General features: G+C 45.6%; 2 protein-coding genes across 8 annotated transcripts in view; one reads left to right on the forward strand and one right to left on the reverse strand.

The window, feature by feature from the left end:
- The window catches only part of RTN4 (reticulon 4), a 63,588-nt gene extending 55,810 nt beyond the window's left edge, over nt 1-7,778 (forward strand). For all 6 annotated transcript variants that reach the window (XM_065632573.1, XM_065632574.1, XM_065632572.1 and 3 more), the window contains 4 exons: nt 3,684-3,753; nt 4,398-4,444; nt 5,265-5,323; nt 5,750-7,778. In XM_065632573.1, the coding sequence (XP_065488645.1) occupies nt 3,684-3,753; nt 4,398-4,444; nt 5,265-5,323; nt 5,750-5,792 (219 nt within the window). In that variant the 3' untranslated portion in view covers nt 5,793-7,778. The remainder of the gene's footprint in view (nt 1-3,683; nt 3,754-4,397; nt 4,445-5,264; nt 5,324-5,749) is intronic.
- Nucleotides 7,779-8,171: 393 nt separating this feature from the next.
- The window catches only part of EML6 (EMAP like 6), an 86,077-nt gene continuing 75,355 nt past the window's right edge, over nt 8,172-18,893 (reverse strand). Inside the window, exons 33-45 of one of the 2 annotated variants that reach the window (XM_065630821.1) lie at nt 18,303-18,323; nt 17,772-17,945; nt 16,885-17,093; nt 15,506-15,663; nt 14,700-14,814; nt 13,560-13,748; nt 12,402-12,574; nt 11,678-11,840; nt 11,245-11,348; nt 10,776-10,929; nt 10,531-10,631; nt 9,308-9,509; nt 8,172-8,290 (exon numbers count right to left, since the gene is read on the reverse strand). In XM_065630821.1, coding sequence (XP_065486893.1) covers nt 9,485-9,509; nt 10,531-10,631; nt 10,776-10,929; nt 11,245-11,348; nt 11,678-11,840; nt 12,402-12,574; nt 13,560-13,748; nt 14,700-14,814; nt 15,506-15,663; nt 16,885-17,093; nt 17,772-17,945; nt 18,303-18,323 — 1,586 coding nt within the window. In that variant the 3' untranslated portion in view covers nt 8,172-8,290; nt 9,308-9,484. Of the gene's footprint in view, nt 8,291-9,281; nt 9,510-10,530; nt 10,632-10,775; nt 10,930-11,244; nt 11,349-11,677; nt 11,841-12,401; nt 12,575-13,559; nt 13,749-14,699; nt 14,815-15,505; nt 15,664-16,884; nt 17,094-17,771; nt 17,946-18,302; nt 18,324-18,893 lie in introns of those variants that run through there. The other variant, XM_065630820.1, reaches the window with a different exon arrangement.

The following is an 18,893-nucleotide window of genomic DNA, read 5'->3' on the forward strand; positions in this document are numbered from 1 at the left end:
AAGTTGTATTTAATGGGATTTGTTGAAGGTGGCAGAACAAAACTGACACCTGATAATAATAATTTTTTTAAAAAGGGCTGAGAACCATTCGGTTTTGTTCTGTGAGAATAATATTATCTCCTTTCAAGCTAATCGCCTTTCTTTGTTTTTCAAACAATTGTTTCCTTTACAGAGTACAACATGTTGTCCATTTCTTTTTCAGTTTGCTTAATCTTCTTGAAATAAAGTTGCATTTATCCTCCAGTAAATCCCTTACTTAGTGCTTTGTAAGGTCCCTTGAGTTGCTGTGGGGTTGGGGGAAGGGGTTTCTAGTGAAACTTGGAGAAAAACAGGAAGGCTGTAGAAGTCTTTGTTAGATTTGTGGAACCGAAATTAGGGGCAGATCTCAGGATTTTACCCGGAGTTTCTAGATCCAGTTTCTCATTTTGCTTCAACTCGAACACAGGGAAGAGCTTGTGGCTGATGTTGTGTGAGTGTCCCGCAGGAGAGCCCGTTCCTCTGGAGAAGGGAAGGGCTGTGGCCGCTGCCTGGCGGTCCGGTCTGCAGGAATCCGTGTCTTCCACGCCACAGTGACTCAGTACTTTGGACTTGTCTCTGCAGCATCTCAAGGCTACAGCCTTGACCAAAAGAATCCCTGTTACACAGCTAAAGTTGCATTTTGATAACTTAAACTTGGTGTGCGAGGCAGGAAAGGAAACATATTCTTTGTTTATTCTGTTTTTTAAGGACATTGAGCTTCAGTGTTCACAGAAGAGTTATTTTGTTCAAGTTGCGTTTAGATCTGATTAAACAACATCACAGAAATCTCGTAGTCACAAGGTCACTTGTATTTCTTTAATAATTAAGCCATTTGTGCTCTGTTCCTTCGTTTGAGTTGTAAGTATTTCCACACTGTTTAGAGATCACAATCCCTTGCAGTAAAGGCAAAGGCAGCAGTGAGCAGCCAACTGCCGTTCAGTTAACACAGTTTCAAAATGAGACCTCGCAGTGGAATCGTGTTGGAAGTAGCATTAATTCCAGTCAGAATGTCTTCAAGGCACTTTAAAACACTATGGTATAAAGGAAAGACGTGTTTATTCAGCTGCACTAATTCATTTCCCCTCTCTTCTTCTGACATTTAAAACGTTTTATGTAGGTTAATTAGTGTAATTTATGGTAGTTGGGAGCAACCCTTAGATGAAACCAGTGAATGTCAGGACAGCTCACAAGCACAAGTTAATAATTTTGAAGAGTTTGTGCTTGAGGAGAACATTAAGATGCTGGGGTTTTATGTAATATAATGGCCCTGGTTTAAATAAAAATATCTTGGCTTGTGTAGTTTAAACATCTTTACTATAGGAAACAGCACGTTTGTGTATAATTATAGTTGCAGATCTCTGCTGTAGAAAACGTCCACAGGTCAGTTTATTGTGCGTAATAGTTCTGGCTGTAAAATCTGTCTTGTTAAGACCTTTTTCCATTAAACAATGCATCAGTCAGGGAAGTCTTAAAACGGACTCCAAATATTTCCGCAGCCCAAGGCGAGGTTGCTGGGAGCTGGTGCGGAGCGGCCCAGGGGAGCCCTTGCCCAGGCCCGGGGAGGCTGCACCTCGTCCCGACACCCAGACGCGGGGCCTCAGCTCCGCTCTGCCGTTGCTCAGCCGCGCCCTTGAGACACAGAGCTCTAGCTGCGCCGGTTTGTAGGGAAGGACCTCGATATGTGGGCATTTCTGGATTTGCCATTAAATTGCGGGTGCTTTGGGTACCGGGGAGTCATTCATCGTTGCAGTGCGGGAGGCAAAAACTCGGTTCAGTGCATCTCCACTTGAGGAGAAGCAAAGCCCGAGTCAGTCGAATGCGAACTCCTGGATTTTGATCTTTCCTCGGCCATAAATTCGATGTTCACTAAATAGGACAGGGTAGTTCTGATAATTGTTGGACTTTGGGACTGATTCATATCCGTTACCTCTCTGCTCACATAAACTCGGGTTTTCGGGCTTGGTCGTAGCCTCAGTGCTATTTTACTGGCTGCTCACCTGCCCGGGGCGGAGCTCGGCGTCGGGAACCGGCTCCCGCAGAGGAGGTGTTGGAGTGTGAGGATGAAGCCAGCAGCCCGCAAGAGAACTCGTCTGAACGATCGCAGCCCTGGGGGCTCTTTGCTGCAGTCAAAGTTGCGACTTTGGTGCGGTTGCTGGGAGGGGGCCATGCTGCGCGGCCAGGCGGGCTCCGCAAGGACGCCGTTTGCTCCGGTAGAACGTCTTGTGCAAGGCAGGCGGCCAACCCGCCCGGCAGCGCGGGGCGGAACTGGGCCAAGGTTTGCATGAATCATGAGGGACTTTAGAGAAATCTGCTTTTTTATTTCTCTTGATAAACCTGCCAAACCCTTCAGTGGGAGCGCAGCGCATGGTAACACTGCAGCCTTGTCCGAGGGGTGACTTTGTGCCTCTGGTGCCGTTTGTGTCACATTGAGGAGGAGCTGCAGGGACAGAACTGCATCATTTGCAATCGATCCCGCTGCCTTTGGAATGGGAGCAGCTTTGAATCAAGCTCTTGAAGTAAACTTCATTTCATTACAGGGGCCATTCAGTTGTCTTGATTGTCATGCGCTTATTGTTGGCTGTTGATTGTGTTGGGTTTGGATATTTTGCATCTTACAATAAGCTAAAAAGGGCTGTTAGGATACATAACTTGTGAGTAACTCAGCTGCAGGACAGATCCTTGCCTGCACCCACTGTCCTTCAGTGGGCTTTTTTTCTTCCCAGTGCCTTGTGCCCATCTTTTCCTTGCGTGTTCTTATCGGGGATCTTCACCTTTGGTTGTCAGCAGCCCGGATCTTCTCTCCTGACGCAGCAGCTGCTCCACACCCGCTCTGGTTGGCTCTTCAGCGTTTTGTGGTGTCTTGCACGGAAAATAACCAGACGTGCTTAGTTGATTAAAGGCCTGGGGGGTCTCCTGTGTGTGCTCTGCACAATGCAAAGCACAATTCAGTGTGTAGGGAGAAATAAGCGCTGGTGAATCCACTCTGTGTGACATCCAGATCCTGGCTTCTGCCCTGCTTCTTACGGGCTGTGCAACACTAGAAGAAAAGCGGCTGATTTTCCTTGGGGAGGGATCACAGACAGAAATAGAGCTGGCAGCCTGCGGCATAGGTCAGAGGTGCGCTCGGGACACTTCACCTGGCAGAGAGCTGAGGGGCTTCGACTCGGGCAGATGCGCGTGGAGCGGGGCTGTGCGGGAAGGGGAGGGAGCGGGGGGCACGGCAGTCTGCGGGCTCAGCACTCTGGGGACAGGACGTCTTTGCTTCTCAATTTGTCTCTGATCTAGAGCCAGCATCCATTTTATGGCGCTGTTGATTCCTCTCTTTCGTGAATCTTTCCGTGTCCAGAGCTTCTCCTCGCAGGGCGGGAGGCAGGAGCTGTGTTCGCCCGTCGCAGCCGCCCAGCTCTGCCGGCTCCTGCTCTCTGCTGACTCGGGCTGGGTTCAGCGCTGACCTGGGCGCCAGAGCCCACACGTCCCATTACAAAACCCTTCAGCCATCTCCGCGCTCATCTCTAATTACACGAGACCTACAAGGGTGGAGTTTGGGGCGTTTTAGTTTCATATGTGTGTTTAGAGAAGTTCTCTCACTGCTCTAACTAGTCTGTTCTGGTAAGACTGTGGTCTGATGTGGGTTTTTTTTGTTTTTTTTTTTTTCTCCTTTTTAGTTTGCGGTGTTGATGTGGGTATTCACTTATGTTGGTGCCTTGTTTAATGGTCTGACATTACTGATTCTGGGTAAGTGTTTTAAATTGTGTTAAATACCTGCTGTACAAAATAACCCTGGGAAAGCCCTGAAGTCTGCGTGGTACTGTGAGGCTGTTCCCGTGTCCTTGGGAGCACAACAAGATGTTACAGTTGTGTGTCCTTTTCTAGGACGCTGATAACACTGCAGAATGGTCGCTTTGAGTTGCAGTGTTGAATTCCCGGGGACTGCTGCTTTTCCAGGCGTTGTATCGTGTAAAAGCAGCTCTGCTGTGCTGTCCTTGCCCGAATATCGGCGCTGTGCTGGCGCTTTGGGGAGGTGCAGAACTGCCTCTGGCCCTGGCCCACTGGATAGTTCTGTTTCTGGCTTCAGGTGTCAGAAACCCACTGACGCTGCAGAAGCCTCAACATCCTTTTTGAAGAATTTGCATAACCCACAGCAAAGAACTGAACTGTGACCAAACTTGCTGAGCTGGTAATGAGGCCTGGAGAACAGCCCAGCTGCTCCTTAAGAGGGATTGTTTAACTTGCCAGCCAACAGTCTTTCTGTGTGGCTTAGTTATTTCTTTTTCTTGTACTTTTTGGAAAGAAGTGTTAATGTGTGAAAACTAGTCATTGTTTTACCTGAACACCATCCCTTTTGTCAATATTTATACCTTTGATGTGCTCTTTTCCAGCTTTGATTTCGCTCTTCAGTGTTCCTGTTATTTATGAGAGACATCAGGTGAGTGTTTAAGACGATTCATTAAGTGCTTCATAAAATTAGCTCTATTGAAGGAAATCCACAAATGAATAAAAGAAAACCATCAACCAAGTCCACTTTGAAGTCCAGGCTGCGTGTGCTTTTCCCTCCTCCTCTTTTGGTGGCATCTGAGGCAGCTTCCCCAGCAAATGGTGGCAAAAAAGGCCCGGTTAACCTGGAGGCCTTCTCTCCTGAGCCACGTTTGGTCAGGACTAAAGCAGCAGCAGCAGCAGCAGGCACGGTGCCTTAATCCTGATGTAAGTACTTTAAAAACAACTTCTGAAGGAACCTCTTTGGAGCTGATCTTCAGGACTTGTGTCCTGAAGCCCTTTGGAATTTGTAGCCCTGGCAAAAACAGGAGAGACGAATGTAAAAGAAAGAGCTAGGGAGCCAAAATAAAGCCCGTTTGATAAATTACAGCAGAGGTTGAGCAGGGACTGTCTTGAGCAGGTGATGGCACAGCAGGGGCAGCCAGCTCAGGCTTAGCAGTTCTTCTCCTCTTTCCAAACCGCCGCCCGCGGCGGCCTGGGACCGGGGACGGGAGGAACGGCTCCGGGCAGATGGCGGAGCCTCCTGCGCTCCAAAAACAGCGCTCTGCAGTGAAAGGAAACCCCGGAGCCCCGAGGGGGGACGATGGACAGTTTGTGCAGCTTAACTAACCCGGGCTCCTCAATCCTCTTGAGGAGCTGCCGGCTGCTCTCGCAGGCCTAAGCTGGTTACCAGCCAGGCCCGGCCTGCCTAAGCCGCTTTCCTGCCCCCTCGCAGGGCCCTGCCCTCTGACATCTGCCTGCTTCCCTTTCAGGCCCAAATCGACCATTATTTGGGGCTCGTGAACAAGAATGTCAAAGATGCGATGGCCAAGTGAGTAGTGCCGTTCTAAATTTCACTTTCTAAATAATGCTGAGAGTCCCTGGTGTGTGTGGTGCTGTGTATGTAACACACGCGTCACGTGCTCTAGTCCTGAGGGGGAAAAGTCCTTTGTTTAAACTGGGAGTGGTTACGAAATCAGCTCCTTTCTTACTGATATGTTGTTAAGTTAATCCTGTGTTAATAGAAATCTCCATCTTTGAAACCATTAGCGAAATCTGAGGCCCTCAGCAGTTACAAGTAAGGGGTGAATGAAGAATTTAGCAATTGCGTTGGTTTCTCAGTGTAATGGTTTTGTGTAGCTGTGCTAATTATCTTCACGTGCTGCTGTTTCTAAGACTATTTTGCTATCTACTTTTTTTTTTTTTTTTAGTTTGTCACTTAAATGTTGTTCTTTTTCCTCTCTTGCTCCTCTTGCAGGATCCAAGCAAAGATCCCTGGGTTGAAGCGCAAAACCGAGTAAAAAGCCTGAAGCAACGTATCGATAGGAAGTTCATCTTTCAAGGGGGGAAAAAAAAAATAAATACTCATTTGGATTTACATGGGGAGGGTCAGGGAATAGCGAAGCCCTTGACATTGCAGTGCAATTTCACAGATCTTTATTTTTTAGCAACGCAGTGTTTGAGGAAAAATAACTGTTTTGACTGCCATGTGTTTCATCATCTTAAGTATTGTAAGCTGCTATGTATGGATCTAAAACTAATCATCTTTCTCTATCCTGTGTGCAGCACTGGCTAATGCAGCGGTTTGAGACAGCTGTACATTTTGCTTGAGCAGAGGTTCGTCCTGCGGGGCCCGAGCAGGCGGGGGAGACACGGCCCAGTCTGTGCACTGTCCATGGTCTGTGTAGATTGATGCAGATTTTCTAAAATGAGATGTTTTAGAAGAATATACCATTTTAGCAAGTTTTGAAAAATCTTGCCTTTTTGGTATGAGTATAGCTGTATTGTGATTTTATCGTTTTATCAATTGCCAATATATCTATATATATATATGTGTTTCACAAAGCTTAGATCTGTCAGCTGCTCCACAGTGCTTCATTCTCCAGAGAATTGACTCATTTCTGGACTAGCTCCATAGCACACAAGCTTGAAGAACTAAAACGTCTCTGTAAACACTAGCATCTGTTTAAAAAAGCAAAAGAGAAACGAACAAAGGAACCTCCACATATATTAAGAGAAAATTACAGCATACACGTTGTTGCACAAACGTACAGTAGTTGATTTTTGAGCAAATAACTCTACAGTCTCTCAAACTCTGATAATCTGTGGACAGAATAGCTAATGCTGCAAATGTTGTTTGGAAACTTAAAACCATGTTATGCAAGAAACGATGAATGAAAACTTATAGACTTGCAGTTTAAGCTGTATTGAACTAAGTCTGTGGAATGCATTGTGAAATGTAAAAAAAAAAAAAGACAAAAAACAAACAAAAAAAACCACCCAGGAAAAAAATACACACAAAAAAAGCGCAAAAACCCCAAACACCCCAAGTATCAATAAAGCTTATAGACATAAAATAATATTGGTATTTTGCTTTCTTGAGGCAAGTTTAATATATTTGTGTTTATTTTGTTTAAGTTCATTGTGATTAAATATCCATTGTACAAGGTGGTGGAAATAGTTTGTCAGCCGTATAGCGATGTGAGTAGCTGGATTTCCTGATCCCTTTTCCTTCCGTCTGTGCAGTGTGAAGCAGTTTGTTCAGTTCCAGCTCCAGGTTCCACGTCCCGCTCGGCCGGTGATGCTCAGTTCTTGCTCCGTGACACGGGGTGACAGCGGCAGGTCCCAGTTCAGTGGCGTGAGTTGTTCTTGACAGTTGTGACAGATGACATTTTAGATTTTCCTAAATGACGTGAAGATCCTTGCTTGCTTTTATTTTTGAGACAATAATGTTTGATGCCATATTCTAGTTTGAAGGAAATTGTAAAGCAAGTCTCAAGAATCATTTCAGAGCAACTTGTTGAATCTGATTTAAGGGCTGGACATCGAGAACTCGTATCCAAATTTACTTGAGACACAGCTTTTAAATTAATGGCATCTTGACCGGTGAAATATAAATTCATGCACTAATATTTTAGTTTACAGTATAATACAGCATTACTTCTGAACATATTATACATAAAGCCAAACCTTATAAACATACAAATTTTAGGTGTTTTCCTGGCAGACACTATTGCTTTAAGATATTTATCAGACCACCGTTGATTAATTCATTCTGCCACGCAACTGGTTTGATTGGGGCTACAATCAGAGTGGAAGGAAGGCAAACATTAGTACAACATAGGCAAAGAAGTGTCACTGACATCACCACCTAACGAGTAATTTACTTGATCGAGGAGGTTTCTTTAAAAAAAAAAAAAGACTGCATAGGGACTCTTATTGTGTATCTGACAAACTGATCTTCTGTATAGTAATATAAGGCATTAATAAATTCGGTTTTAAAAAGAGGTGATTCTTGGAGGTTGCTGAAGCACTTTTGTGTGTTCCCTGTACCTCGAGCCACCTGAACTGGCCATTCCTGCAGCACGCGAAGGCTCCAAAGTTCCATTTTCCTGAACTGGGTCTAGAGCACTAGTTAACATTTCTTTTCGAAGGCTAAATGCAAGTCTAAGTGTTTTATTTTGGCCTTTATTTCTTTTGGTTAACAAACAGCTTTTTTCAAAGAAGAGTAATTTCAAAATATGGATGTTGTTCCATGCCAGAAATCTCAAACAACATTTGTTTTGACATTGCCCACCTTTTCTGTTCCTTTCTAAGCAGTTTCAGTGGAAAAAGTGGAACTTAGTTTTCTTTCCCCCATGCCACTGGCCCTGTAGCTTTTGGTTTTGACAAAGTGTTTGTTAACAAAGGTGGACCAGTTTTACTTGCCTTTTGGGAACATGTGCAACTCCGTGGTTGGACTCGATGATCTGAAGGGTCTCTTCCTAATCCTCAGCTGCCTGATCCCACAGCTGAGCGGCTGCAAGAGAACCACTGATGGGGAGAGGAGCCCAAATCTAGCAAAAAATGGGGCTTTTCTCAAGGACAGGCAAGTTTTCTGGTATGGGAGTGATTGATTTTCTACTCCTAAGCAGCACAGGACACGCTGCCAGCCAGAGGGCACCAGGCGTTCGGAGATCGCTTGGGGCGGCTTCAGGAAGCGCCTCCAGAATGGGAAACTGGGAAAGAGCGATTCTGGATCTTCCAAACCCCTTGTGAAACACGCGAGCTGGCCACCGCCTGCGCCACAGTCACCTCTAAAGCACATTTTTCACACAAGCAGAGCGCAGGAGCGCTTGGGGAACAACCTTCTCATTTTTTTTGTGTTAGAATTTACCCGGGTCTCTCGGCCCTCTGCCTCTGCTCACCACCGTTCGCGGGTCACGCTGGGGCTGCGGTCGCCGCCAGCCCCCGATGCCGCACGGCTTACCCAGAACGCGTCCGCACAACAGCGCGCAGCTTCTTGCTGTTGGAAACACTTTGGAATTCACTTGTGAAGGTATGACAAACAAAGCGGAGGCCGGGGTAGCGTAGGTGTGCAGCTGGAACAGGCGGTGACGGTTATTAGCCCTCCTGTGTCAAAGTTATAGCACCGTATGTTGAAAGCAACTGGTGGGAGGCAAAACCGTAGCCCATACGACTGGGAAATTATTCAAAGGCACTTAATGGATAGAAAAAATTGCCCAATATATATATTTAAAACCAAAACAGACTTAAAAAAATGGTACTTTGCTCCTTCGATTACTGGAAGCTGAAGTGGGAACCCCAGCATGCTCGTTAAACGCAGGTTTGCTCAGTGCACCAAATGGGAGTTTTTAAACAAGTGTGGTTAAAACCCACCAACTTCTTGAACAAACGTTCAATCATCAATTTTGAAATTGCGCAAATTAAAGGGCCCAGCCTGTTCTCAGTGTGCTCCCTTTCCAGACACGGTTTGAATAACACAGCATTAGGCAAAAGCAGCTTTGTGAGTGAACTGTCCAGCACTTGGGCCTACCCGAGTTACAGAGCCGTTCCCTTTCACGCTTCAGCTCCCCTCGCAAGGACGTCGGTCTTTCAGATGCACGATCACGTTCACTGAAGTCACGGGCGGAGGCGAGGCGGTGCCCCGGCCCGGGGCAGGCCAGCCGAGGCCTGGACGCGTTGCCGGTTGTCCTGCCCAGAGCGGCTCCTCTCAAAGGCATCGCCACACAAACACGCTACGAACAAATCCAGCGAGAGCACGGTTATTTTTCTGAGTGACTTGATGGCAACCTTCAGCATACTGCACCGAGAGGCTGCACTAAGCGCACACGTGGCTCGCAATGGAGATTGACCAGCAAGATGTCCAGTAAAGCAACGTTAAGCCCTCAAATGCACTTTTTTTTTTTTTTTTTTTTAACCACCTTTGCTGAGAGGAGCTGGTGTCACAAAACATACATCAGTGCTTAGGCAACAGTGACTCAGTCCTGCACTCCCTGGCTTGTATTTTCCCTCCTGAGTGAGCAGTTACAAATACCTGGGTCTTGTCTGCAGCTTCTTCATCCTTGCTCCTGTGAGACTTCGTGTCCTTTCGGTTCCTACCTTGCTGCTTGGCGGATTTTCTAGTTTTACATTTTGCTGTTTCAGAAGTCTCTCACGGTTTGTGTGTAACCACATTTAGTTTTTGTTCCTCACCTTTCTGCTCCCTCTTTTGCCTGACAATTCTGTCCTCTCTGAGCAGCACTGGAAGCTCAGATACACTCGAGGAGCGATCCAGCTGGAATCACATATGTGGCTGTTGGCTTTTGTTTGGTTGCTTTCTTTAATTAGGGGGGAAAAAAAAACCCCAAGCACCCCAACACAAACTTAAAGCACCTTTTGAGAAGCCTCCCGTTACTTGAAATGTCTTTCTAAATCCGTCTGTGCTTCTGTTCTCCCGGAATTGCTGTGCTACCCTTTGCCGGGCGGGAGCTATTCAGTTATTTTGGTGTGACTGACACCCCACCAGCTGTCTTTGTCTCATCTAAATGTTCCTCAGACACCTCAGGGGCTGCTGTGCCACAGCGGGGCCACCTCTTGGCGCAAGTGACCGCGAGACGGCAATTCCAGGGTAAGCAGAACAGGCTAAACCTGTCACACATCGGCAGGCTTCGGCGAGCGCCGAGCGGCTGAGAAAGGCGCCAAACGTGTTGCTGTGCGTTTGGCGTAGAAAGATACGCAAAACATTTTTGATCATCATGAGAATAAATAAGCAGTTACCTGCAGTCGTCTCCTCCCGTACTTATCACGTACTTGTCATCGTGAGAAAAGCGTATGTTGGTGACATGCGCAGAGTGCCCAAAGTACCGCTTGTGTTTGGCCTGTTGGGAAAGAACAGCAGCTGCGGAACCGGCGCGGGGGCCGCCGGCTGTGCCGCGCACCAACAGCCCCCGCGCCCTTAAAACGGCCGAGCCGCTTGAAGCTGGGCAAAAGCAAGCTGTTCAGATAATAAAATAGCCACTTACAAATTTTTCGGTGCATGGGAAATCAAAGAGTTTCACCAGACCAAAGTCATCTCCTGTGACTATGTTTAGGCCAGCGTGGGTCACACACGCACAGTTGACATCTGCTTTATCTGCATTTCGCGGCCAAATTCCAATGACTTCATCTCCGAGAATGCTGTTCCAAAACCGAGTTAAAACACAGCATTAGACCACAGGGCTGACTTGCTGCTGTTCTCTTCTAGAGCAGGGGGAGGCAACACAGCCTCCTAATAAAAAAACCCACCTGCTTTAAAAAACCCAAGTATTTTCCCTCTAAATCACTGCACCCAAATGCAATCTCATAATAAAGCCCGTCACAGAACGTAATTCTTTTTTCATGTGTGTGACTCCTAAACTATCGCTATCTGTAAATCCTGGGCTTTATCTCCTGTGAAAGCACTCGCATGATTTTATACAAGCGCTTTGTGCAGCTGTGCTCTGCAGTTTTTACCTCGTCCACGTGGCCCACGTGATCTTTTCTATCACTGCAGGGTCTGTTATTTGCTTTCCCAGCGGTACCTCGTGAACTTGACGCTTGTAGGCACCCGTAGATACCTGAAAGCAGGAAAGGAAAGACCTAGTAACTTGCCGTTAATACATCGTTTTCTTTATTTTTCAGATTTCCAGCAGTAATAGTCTCAACAGGTTTTATCGGGAAATGTTCTCTGGTTTCTCTCAGCCCAGTTTCGCTAAATCAGAAGAACTCCCGGAGGAAACCGCAGGTCTGAGTTCAGGTGTCGCGCGCAGCCCACCCCAGGGAAAGCGAGGGCGCCTGGAAATTCAGAACGACTTTGCAAAGAAAGCCTCCCTCACCCTTTCTTCTTGTCATTACCTGATAACAGCAAGTCGCAATAAATACAAACATGGGTTTACCTGAGACGTACCTGAATGTACCTGCTGTCTGCAGAGAAATCCATCTGTATGACAAAACTCGCAATGTCTTTGCAGTAGCCGATGCGGTTGAGGGTTGTACCTTGAGCGAGATCATAAAAATCTACGGTCTGCTCTTGTGAACCCACCGCCAAAAACCTGTTATCCGGGCTGATCCTAGACAATAAAACACAGAATGGGGATATAATTTGCTGTTTCTGTGCAGGAATTTTCTTTTGCCTTTCATGTTAACACAACAGAACAAATCTCTTCTACTGGAAAACAAAAAAACCTTCTCTCAATAGCAAGACTGAATCCCAGCCACGCCTCGATGCTTAACGGATGAGGAAGAGGGGGGATGCTGTACGCAGTGAACGGGTGTCAATACTGCACTTCATGTGCGGTGTAACACTAATCCTCTGGGGGAAGGCAACAGGAACCGCGATTTTAAAATGCACTATAACATTAATTCCCATAACCCCAGCCCCACAGCGCACAAGTTACTGGCTATACTCGAGTGGATATAACTGAATTCATCACAATGCGTGGCAGATAAGAGATATAAGCTTGAGGCAGATGTAAAACCACCAGTCAGCCCGTAAATGCATTTCATGATTTCAAGCAGGTTTAAACCAACCTGGCGTTACAAAAACCTGGAAAGGAACTTGGACCTCGATGGCCTGTTTCTTGAGGAAGGGCGGCGTTTTTAGAGGAGCGCAGCTGGAAGCGCTGCCATACCTGATATCCTGGATTGCAGACTTCCTGTCTCGCTTTTTGCCCCAAACCTTAAGGCTGTTTACAAGCAAAATAACGAATTCTCCATTCTTCATGCCAATTGCGACCATTTCGCCATCAGGACTATACGTGGCACATCTTGCCGGGTGACCCAGATTCACTTTGTTCAGCAGTTTCTGCAGCAACAGAAGCAAGAGGCTCATACCTCCCCTGGACAAACCCACCGAGTGGAAAGCTTCCAAACGCAAAGCGGAAAAGTCACTCACTGGAAACAAAATGTCTATAGTTTCCTCTAAATATAAATCTGAAATTTCACATTGAAAAATCACATCCCACCAGGCGTATGTTGCAAACCAGACTTCTAAATATCAGTGTAATTCAGATGGGTTTCATGCTTGCACCCGTCTTGTTGCAGGGTGAGTTCAAGTTTGACACCAGCAAGAATACTGCTCAGCAGAAAAGGCTGAAAAATCCAGCCCCGAGTTTGTCTGAAAGGGGATTTTGATATAGCTTCTGCAACTGCCCATCCCGGTAGGTTTTTTCCATTGGATTCGCTATGTGAAAACAGACTGGAATGTTCTTGCATTCTCTCTTATCTGACTGTATCTAGAGTATATTCATTTTCCATATTTAAAATTATCCCTGTTGGCCAGGGTAGCTACCTTTTGAAAAGGTTTCTGTAGGCTAGCATAGGCAGAAACCTTTTTGTTATTTTTTAAAAAATGTTTTATTTGTTATCTTTTTAAATGGTGGTTGTTACGCAATTTGACTTGGGGAAAAAAAAATCCTGACCGAGACATCTGCGACGCGCCCGGTTCTAGAGCAAGGCTGTACAACAGAGGGAGCCGCGACTCTCAGGGGCTGCGTATTAGCGCCACGGCAATCTGTGCCGCCCGGTCTGTCAGCACGGAATTAAAGCGTTTCCTTAATCCTCTCCAGTCTGCGCTTTTGGAGCAGAGTAAGCAATCCACGGCACAAGGCCCTCCATCGGCAGCCGTGCTTTGGAATAACCGCGTTTCCCTGCCAAGGGCCGCGCAGCAGGAAAAGGAGCCGAACGGCAGAGGAACGTGGCTGGCTGCGCGCGGCGTACAGCTGGACCAATGCGCGGCCGTACAAATGATCATTTATCACCAGATACTCTTCCATTTAGTGATAACTCACCTTGTCACACAGGTCCCAGATTCTCGCTGTTCCATCGTTACTTGCAGAGATAACTATGTCCTTTGAGGGGTGAGCTGCTAAGCCCCAGATTTCCCCTTCCATGTGACAGTCGATCAACAAGTTTGAAGCTGCATTTTTTTCTCCTACTTCAAGGATTTCTCCATCTTTCGTTCCCACTAAGATTTTCCCCTGTTTGTAGCCGAAAAAAAGAATGAGAGACGGGTTGTCAGTATAACAGACAGAATATATCAATAGCAGTAAAGTACCGATGTATTGCAGAAATATCTGATAACTCGGCCTGATTTATATTTCTTGTTCATGCAACATCTTAAAAACAGGAGAGTAAAACCCCTGACGCTTTGACATCCTGAGATCTGCTGCCGCGTTCCGGTGTTCCTGTTGAGTGGCTGCCCTGGATTTCCACCGTGCCATTAAGGATCTTAATTCAGATCTAAGGGTTTACACACAAGTTGGCAAAGGAGGATTCTCACACCTCTGAGGTAACTAAATATAGTATTTGGGCAATAATTAAAAAACTCAAACCAGGCTTTTAGTCTTAGACTGCTTGAAAGCACCTTGCACCTGCTGTTACCCAAGAGCATGTCCAATTCCTGAGACTTGAACTAAGAAGTTAAACAGAGACCATTTTGTGAGGTGCAGGTTGGACGCGTCACCTGCAGTAACACTCCTGCAGCGTCACACGCTCCTTCCACGACACGTACAAGTACGATTCCAACACGTGCAAGAGTGATTTTAGCATCTCGAATTACCCGTTATTTTCTATTCTTTTCCACTTTACCAAAACTTAAAGCCAGCCCGTAATTCTCAGTAGGAACTTGTTTTATTTGTGACTTAAAAAAAAAAAAAAGCGAGGATCACTTCTGCCTGACTGAAGGCCCTGAGCTGCGCCTACATTTGAGGGGAAGCAAACCCTGAAAAGCGGGTACCTGCGCTCCTTTTGTCATTGGAAAACAAAGACGGAAGACAGCGTAAGGCCCATCGCCGCGCCCGGGGACGCAACCAAGGGATTGTCACCCGGCCGAGGCGGACAAAGCCTCCTCCGTAACTACAAATCCTCGTCCCGCGCGCCCCAGCCGAGCTGGGGCAGCCGGCCCCCGCGGGGGCCCGCGGCTCGCTCACCTTCCCCCTGCAGACGGAGCGCACGCACTCCACGAGCTGCCCGCTCTCCAGCTGGAACGCTCGGCACCGCTTCATCTCCTGATCCCACAGCTTGACAGCTCCCCCCTCCTTGGTGCTGAAAAGAAGCGGGTTGTGTTACCCACGCGTCTCCTGCATAGGCTACAGCAAATCCCACGTGTAAAGCCCTGCAGTGTTTTTCTGATTAAATAATCAGCTGTGCGTTGAATCACCTTCTACCGTTTATAGACACCTCGCTCTCGTCCAGTGGAAAGTGAATATTAACAATAAAAATAAAACCCTATCACACTTCACTTTATGGCTTAAACAGTATCATGCCTAATTTGTGAAAAACAAATTGTTCTCTTGTTCTCTTCATCTCAGATCTCTGTCACCAAGACAAACTCAGCAAATATGTTGCTTTCTAGTAAATCAAAGAACTTCCTAATCACAGTCTCTCCGCCGGGAGAGGTTGTCTGTCGTTTGACAGAATTAAAGAACTAAGAAAAAGCCCCTTATGCCAGGCTGCAGGAGCTTATACGGGCGTTCATTTCAGCTGCTGGTTTGAGGTTCCGTACGTCCTTTGCGTGTAACGCGCGTGGCTGTGAACGTCCTGCTTACCAGTCCTTTACTTACTAGTCCTTTGCTTGCCAAGACACCTGGGTGCGCTACGTAAAATTTAGATTGACACCACTACACTACAGACACCCTTTCTCTCTGGGAAGCGTTGTGCATGCCTAGAGTATATAATAAAACCATCACATAAGAGAGAGCAAGGCTGTGCACTTTAGGAAGATGAGATGTCTTACGGTCTCTCCTTCCCTCCCGTAACAATGAGTCCGTCTCGAAGAGTCGTGTACATCGTAAACACCGGCCCTGTGTGAGCTTTTGCCACAAGTCTAACCAGAAAATGGTCCTTCCAGACGTAGACATCTCCATTTATGGCACCAGTAAACGTGAGGTTATTCTGCAACAAATAGCAATGATCTCTGATATAATAAATACCACAGAACTTTTGCTCAGTTTGAGTCAAAATTCTTTTAGCTACTAAATTTCCTGAGAAAAGTCAACTGTGCAATGAATGTAGGAATTAAAACCATCTGCATCCAGAAAATGGGTTTAATGAGTTTAATGACTGCACTCTAACGGTGTTTCTTTGAGATGTTACATATCTGGGTCCCTGTCAGGGTTGAACCATCCTGCACGCGTGACATGTGCTAATGGAGTAGAGTTCATCCGCCTCTTTGAAGGTGCCCCTTACAGGACGTTAGTTTTATTATTTTAGAAAAGAAAATGTCTGTTGGACTGCTTCTACGTGGAAAATACAGACAAGCCATTTGTTTGTTCTAACGCTACATTCTGCTGCTTTTTTCAAATCGCTTTTGGGGTCTTCAGTGCCCATTACATCACTCCTATTTTATACCGGCGTAACGCCATCAGAATAGAAAGAAATGTTTTGTATTAAGCAATTTTTGACAGTAAAGTCACTTATTTGGGCACAAGGATGCAGATTTGGGAGCCTAATTTTGTACATTGACATTTCATACATTAGTACTATTGTCCGGGGTAGATAAGTAGGAGCAAGGGCTTCTTGGAATCCGTGATTTGTATAATTTATGTTTTCCCTTTGCAAAGGTAATTGCTGTGGGGTTTCTGGAGGAAGCAGATGCTATTTCAGAGCTCGATATGACGGTAACACTGCTTTTTCACTATTAACATGCATTCTTTTCCTGAAGTCCAAAGCACGGTGCTCTGGTTCCTTCCTGATCCTACTGGAGTGTTGCACAGTGTCACCATTAGCTGGATCACTAGCACAGGTCATACCAGATACTGTCAGCAGAAAAAAAAGGTTGCAGAGCCTACGCGCAAAATAACAGCATGGCATTTTTCTTAACCAGCGTAGTGCTAATAACTGGCAAAGTAAGAAAAGAAAAGCCATGGCGGCTGATGCTGTAGGTACACACAGACATTCATAAAAAACGTCCACCACCAGAGAAACCCAACCCTGCTTAGAAAACTGACACGAGGATCTAAGGCGTGCAAGGTTTAAATGAAGGTTTAACTACTAAGCCAGAGCTCTGTGGTCTTACACCGCCCACACTGTACCGGATTCCAACAAAGCAAATTGACACTCGCGGTTTTAATAAAAACGTATTATAAAATTTTGTAGCAAGTAATGTGAACTCACTGCTCCGAAGGCAACAGAAAGCATGGTTTGCATTTTGGCATCTTCCATGGAACCAATGACTCCTTTCTTATAAAGCAAAGCACTGCCAGCTAATGTCCAGAACTTCATGTGTTTTACCCCAACAGACACAAACTGCGTGTCTGAATCTGGGCGGAACTCTACAACGAATATCCTCTCCAGGTGTCCTCCCCTGCTAGCAACTTTAGCCCCTGTTTTAATTAGGAAAGGATAAAAACGAAGTTAAATTTACCTGCAAAAATCAAGCTCTGATATTTTATAAAATAAATCGACCTGGTATTGGATTAGAGAACTGCGTCGCAGATGCTGAAAACTAAGCAAAACCCAACATCATTCAGTGTATCAAACATTTTCGTTCATGCAACCTGCAAAGACCCTGGTTATTCCATTGCATCTGACAGGTTTAGGAAATGCAGATTTAGGTCTCCAGAGCATGATTTCTCTCCTTGGTCAGTGAAATAACACCACAGAAATTTTGAATATCGTCTATGAGTTCCCATCTGGTGAAACACACAGGGAAACATCTAACGAGCTGAGACATTTCTCCTCTCCACCACTTCTGAAGATGATAATGATTTTCTGGAAATTACTTCCCAAAGGCCTATCTACGGTGTAAAATTTAAAGTTCAAGTATTTTAGGAAGGAAAACAAAATACTTTCCTTAAATTAATGGCATTTTGCATTAAAGAACATTCCTTCTGTTTAGAATAGAAGCGTAAAGCTTACTTCTTGTTCACGTTTTCTAGCACTTTGCTATCTCCTTGAACTGATTTTGTGACTTAGGGAGCCGTGATACCCAGCGAAAGAACACAAACCTGTTCCAAAGCCTCGAAAGCTGAGGCTGAAGGAACAGGGTTTTGCAGAGTTACCTTCTTGCCACCTCCAGACGGTGACCGTGTGCTCGGGATCCACTCCCACCGACACCAGCAGTTTGCCCGTTGCGCTGAAGTTGACGTAGTTGACCCCTTTGGTGTGGAAGCAGCGCAGCATCGAAATCGTTTGCTTGCTCATGGCATCCCAGACATGAATGGTGGGAGTGGTACCTACGTGCAAAAAGACGGATTAAGAGAGAATCAATTCGGCACCTGGAAAACTTCAATGCAAAACTGGGGTTTTTTCAAGAACATTTAACCTAAACAGACACTTATAAGTTGTGAGGTTTTAAGATCAACACTACTCCAAAAAAATCATAATAGCTTGCAAAACACAGGGGAAATCGTTGTATGTCATGAAGTAAGACAAATTCTAAAAGAACAACGGAACATTTATGAAGATCCTCATGCAAAATAAATTGTCTGTAGATGTTTCACTTGTATCCGCGATTCGCACAGATACAACGAGGTAACATGAAACTTTTACATAACTCTGCTGACTAAAATCCACAAACGAATCAGCCTTACCTGGAAATTCTGTCATATCACCTGCATTGTGAGAGCAATGGCAAATGAGGAAGCACCAAGGGAAAACAATAGGTGAAATAAGTCACGTTTCTAATGCTGAAGTACCAGCATCAGCACCAGAAGGAAAAAAAAAAATTAAAAATTTGAAAATGGATATGGATTAAATCAACAAAACAAATAAGCAGGAATATTGTTGAACTTTTTTGAGTATATTTGTTTCTATATACAAATATCGCAACAATATCTAGTACATCTGAGTTTTTAAAACGGTATTTAAAAGAAAAGCTAAAGACATGCAGTTTTAAAAAATTACTAGATTTAGAAGTGAGGTGGATCTGTAGTTACACAGAATATGAATCAAAATCAGAAACACTGATTTCATGGGCTCTTACTGACCGAACAGAAAAAGGGCCTTTACCGGTCCCCTTCTCCGTGTCACAGAACTCAGGATTTGGAGCCGCCGCTCCGAGATGGACAGATTTTCCTGTTTACTTGCCACTGGAACTGCAATGACAGCACTCGCCCAGGACAGGCGGCGAGGCTGCTTTGTCAGGCTGTTCACCTACTAGCATTTTTCTGCCCCCTATTAAG

This window comes from Caloenas nicobarica, chromosome 3 (assembly GCF_036013445.1).
Source record: "Caloenas nicobarica isolate bCalNic1 chromosome 3, bCalNic1.hap1, whole genome shotgun sequence".
In the NCBI taxonomy this organism is placed as follows: domain Eukaryota; kingdom Metazoa; phylum Chordata; class Aves; order Columbiformes; family Columbidae; genus Caloenas; species Caloenas nicobarica.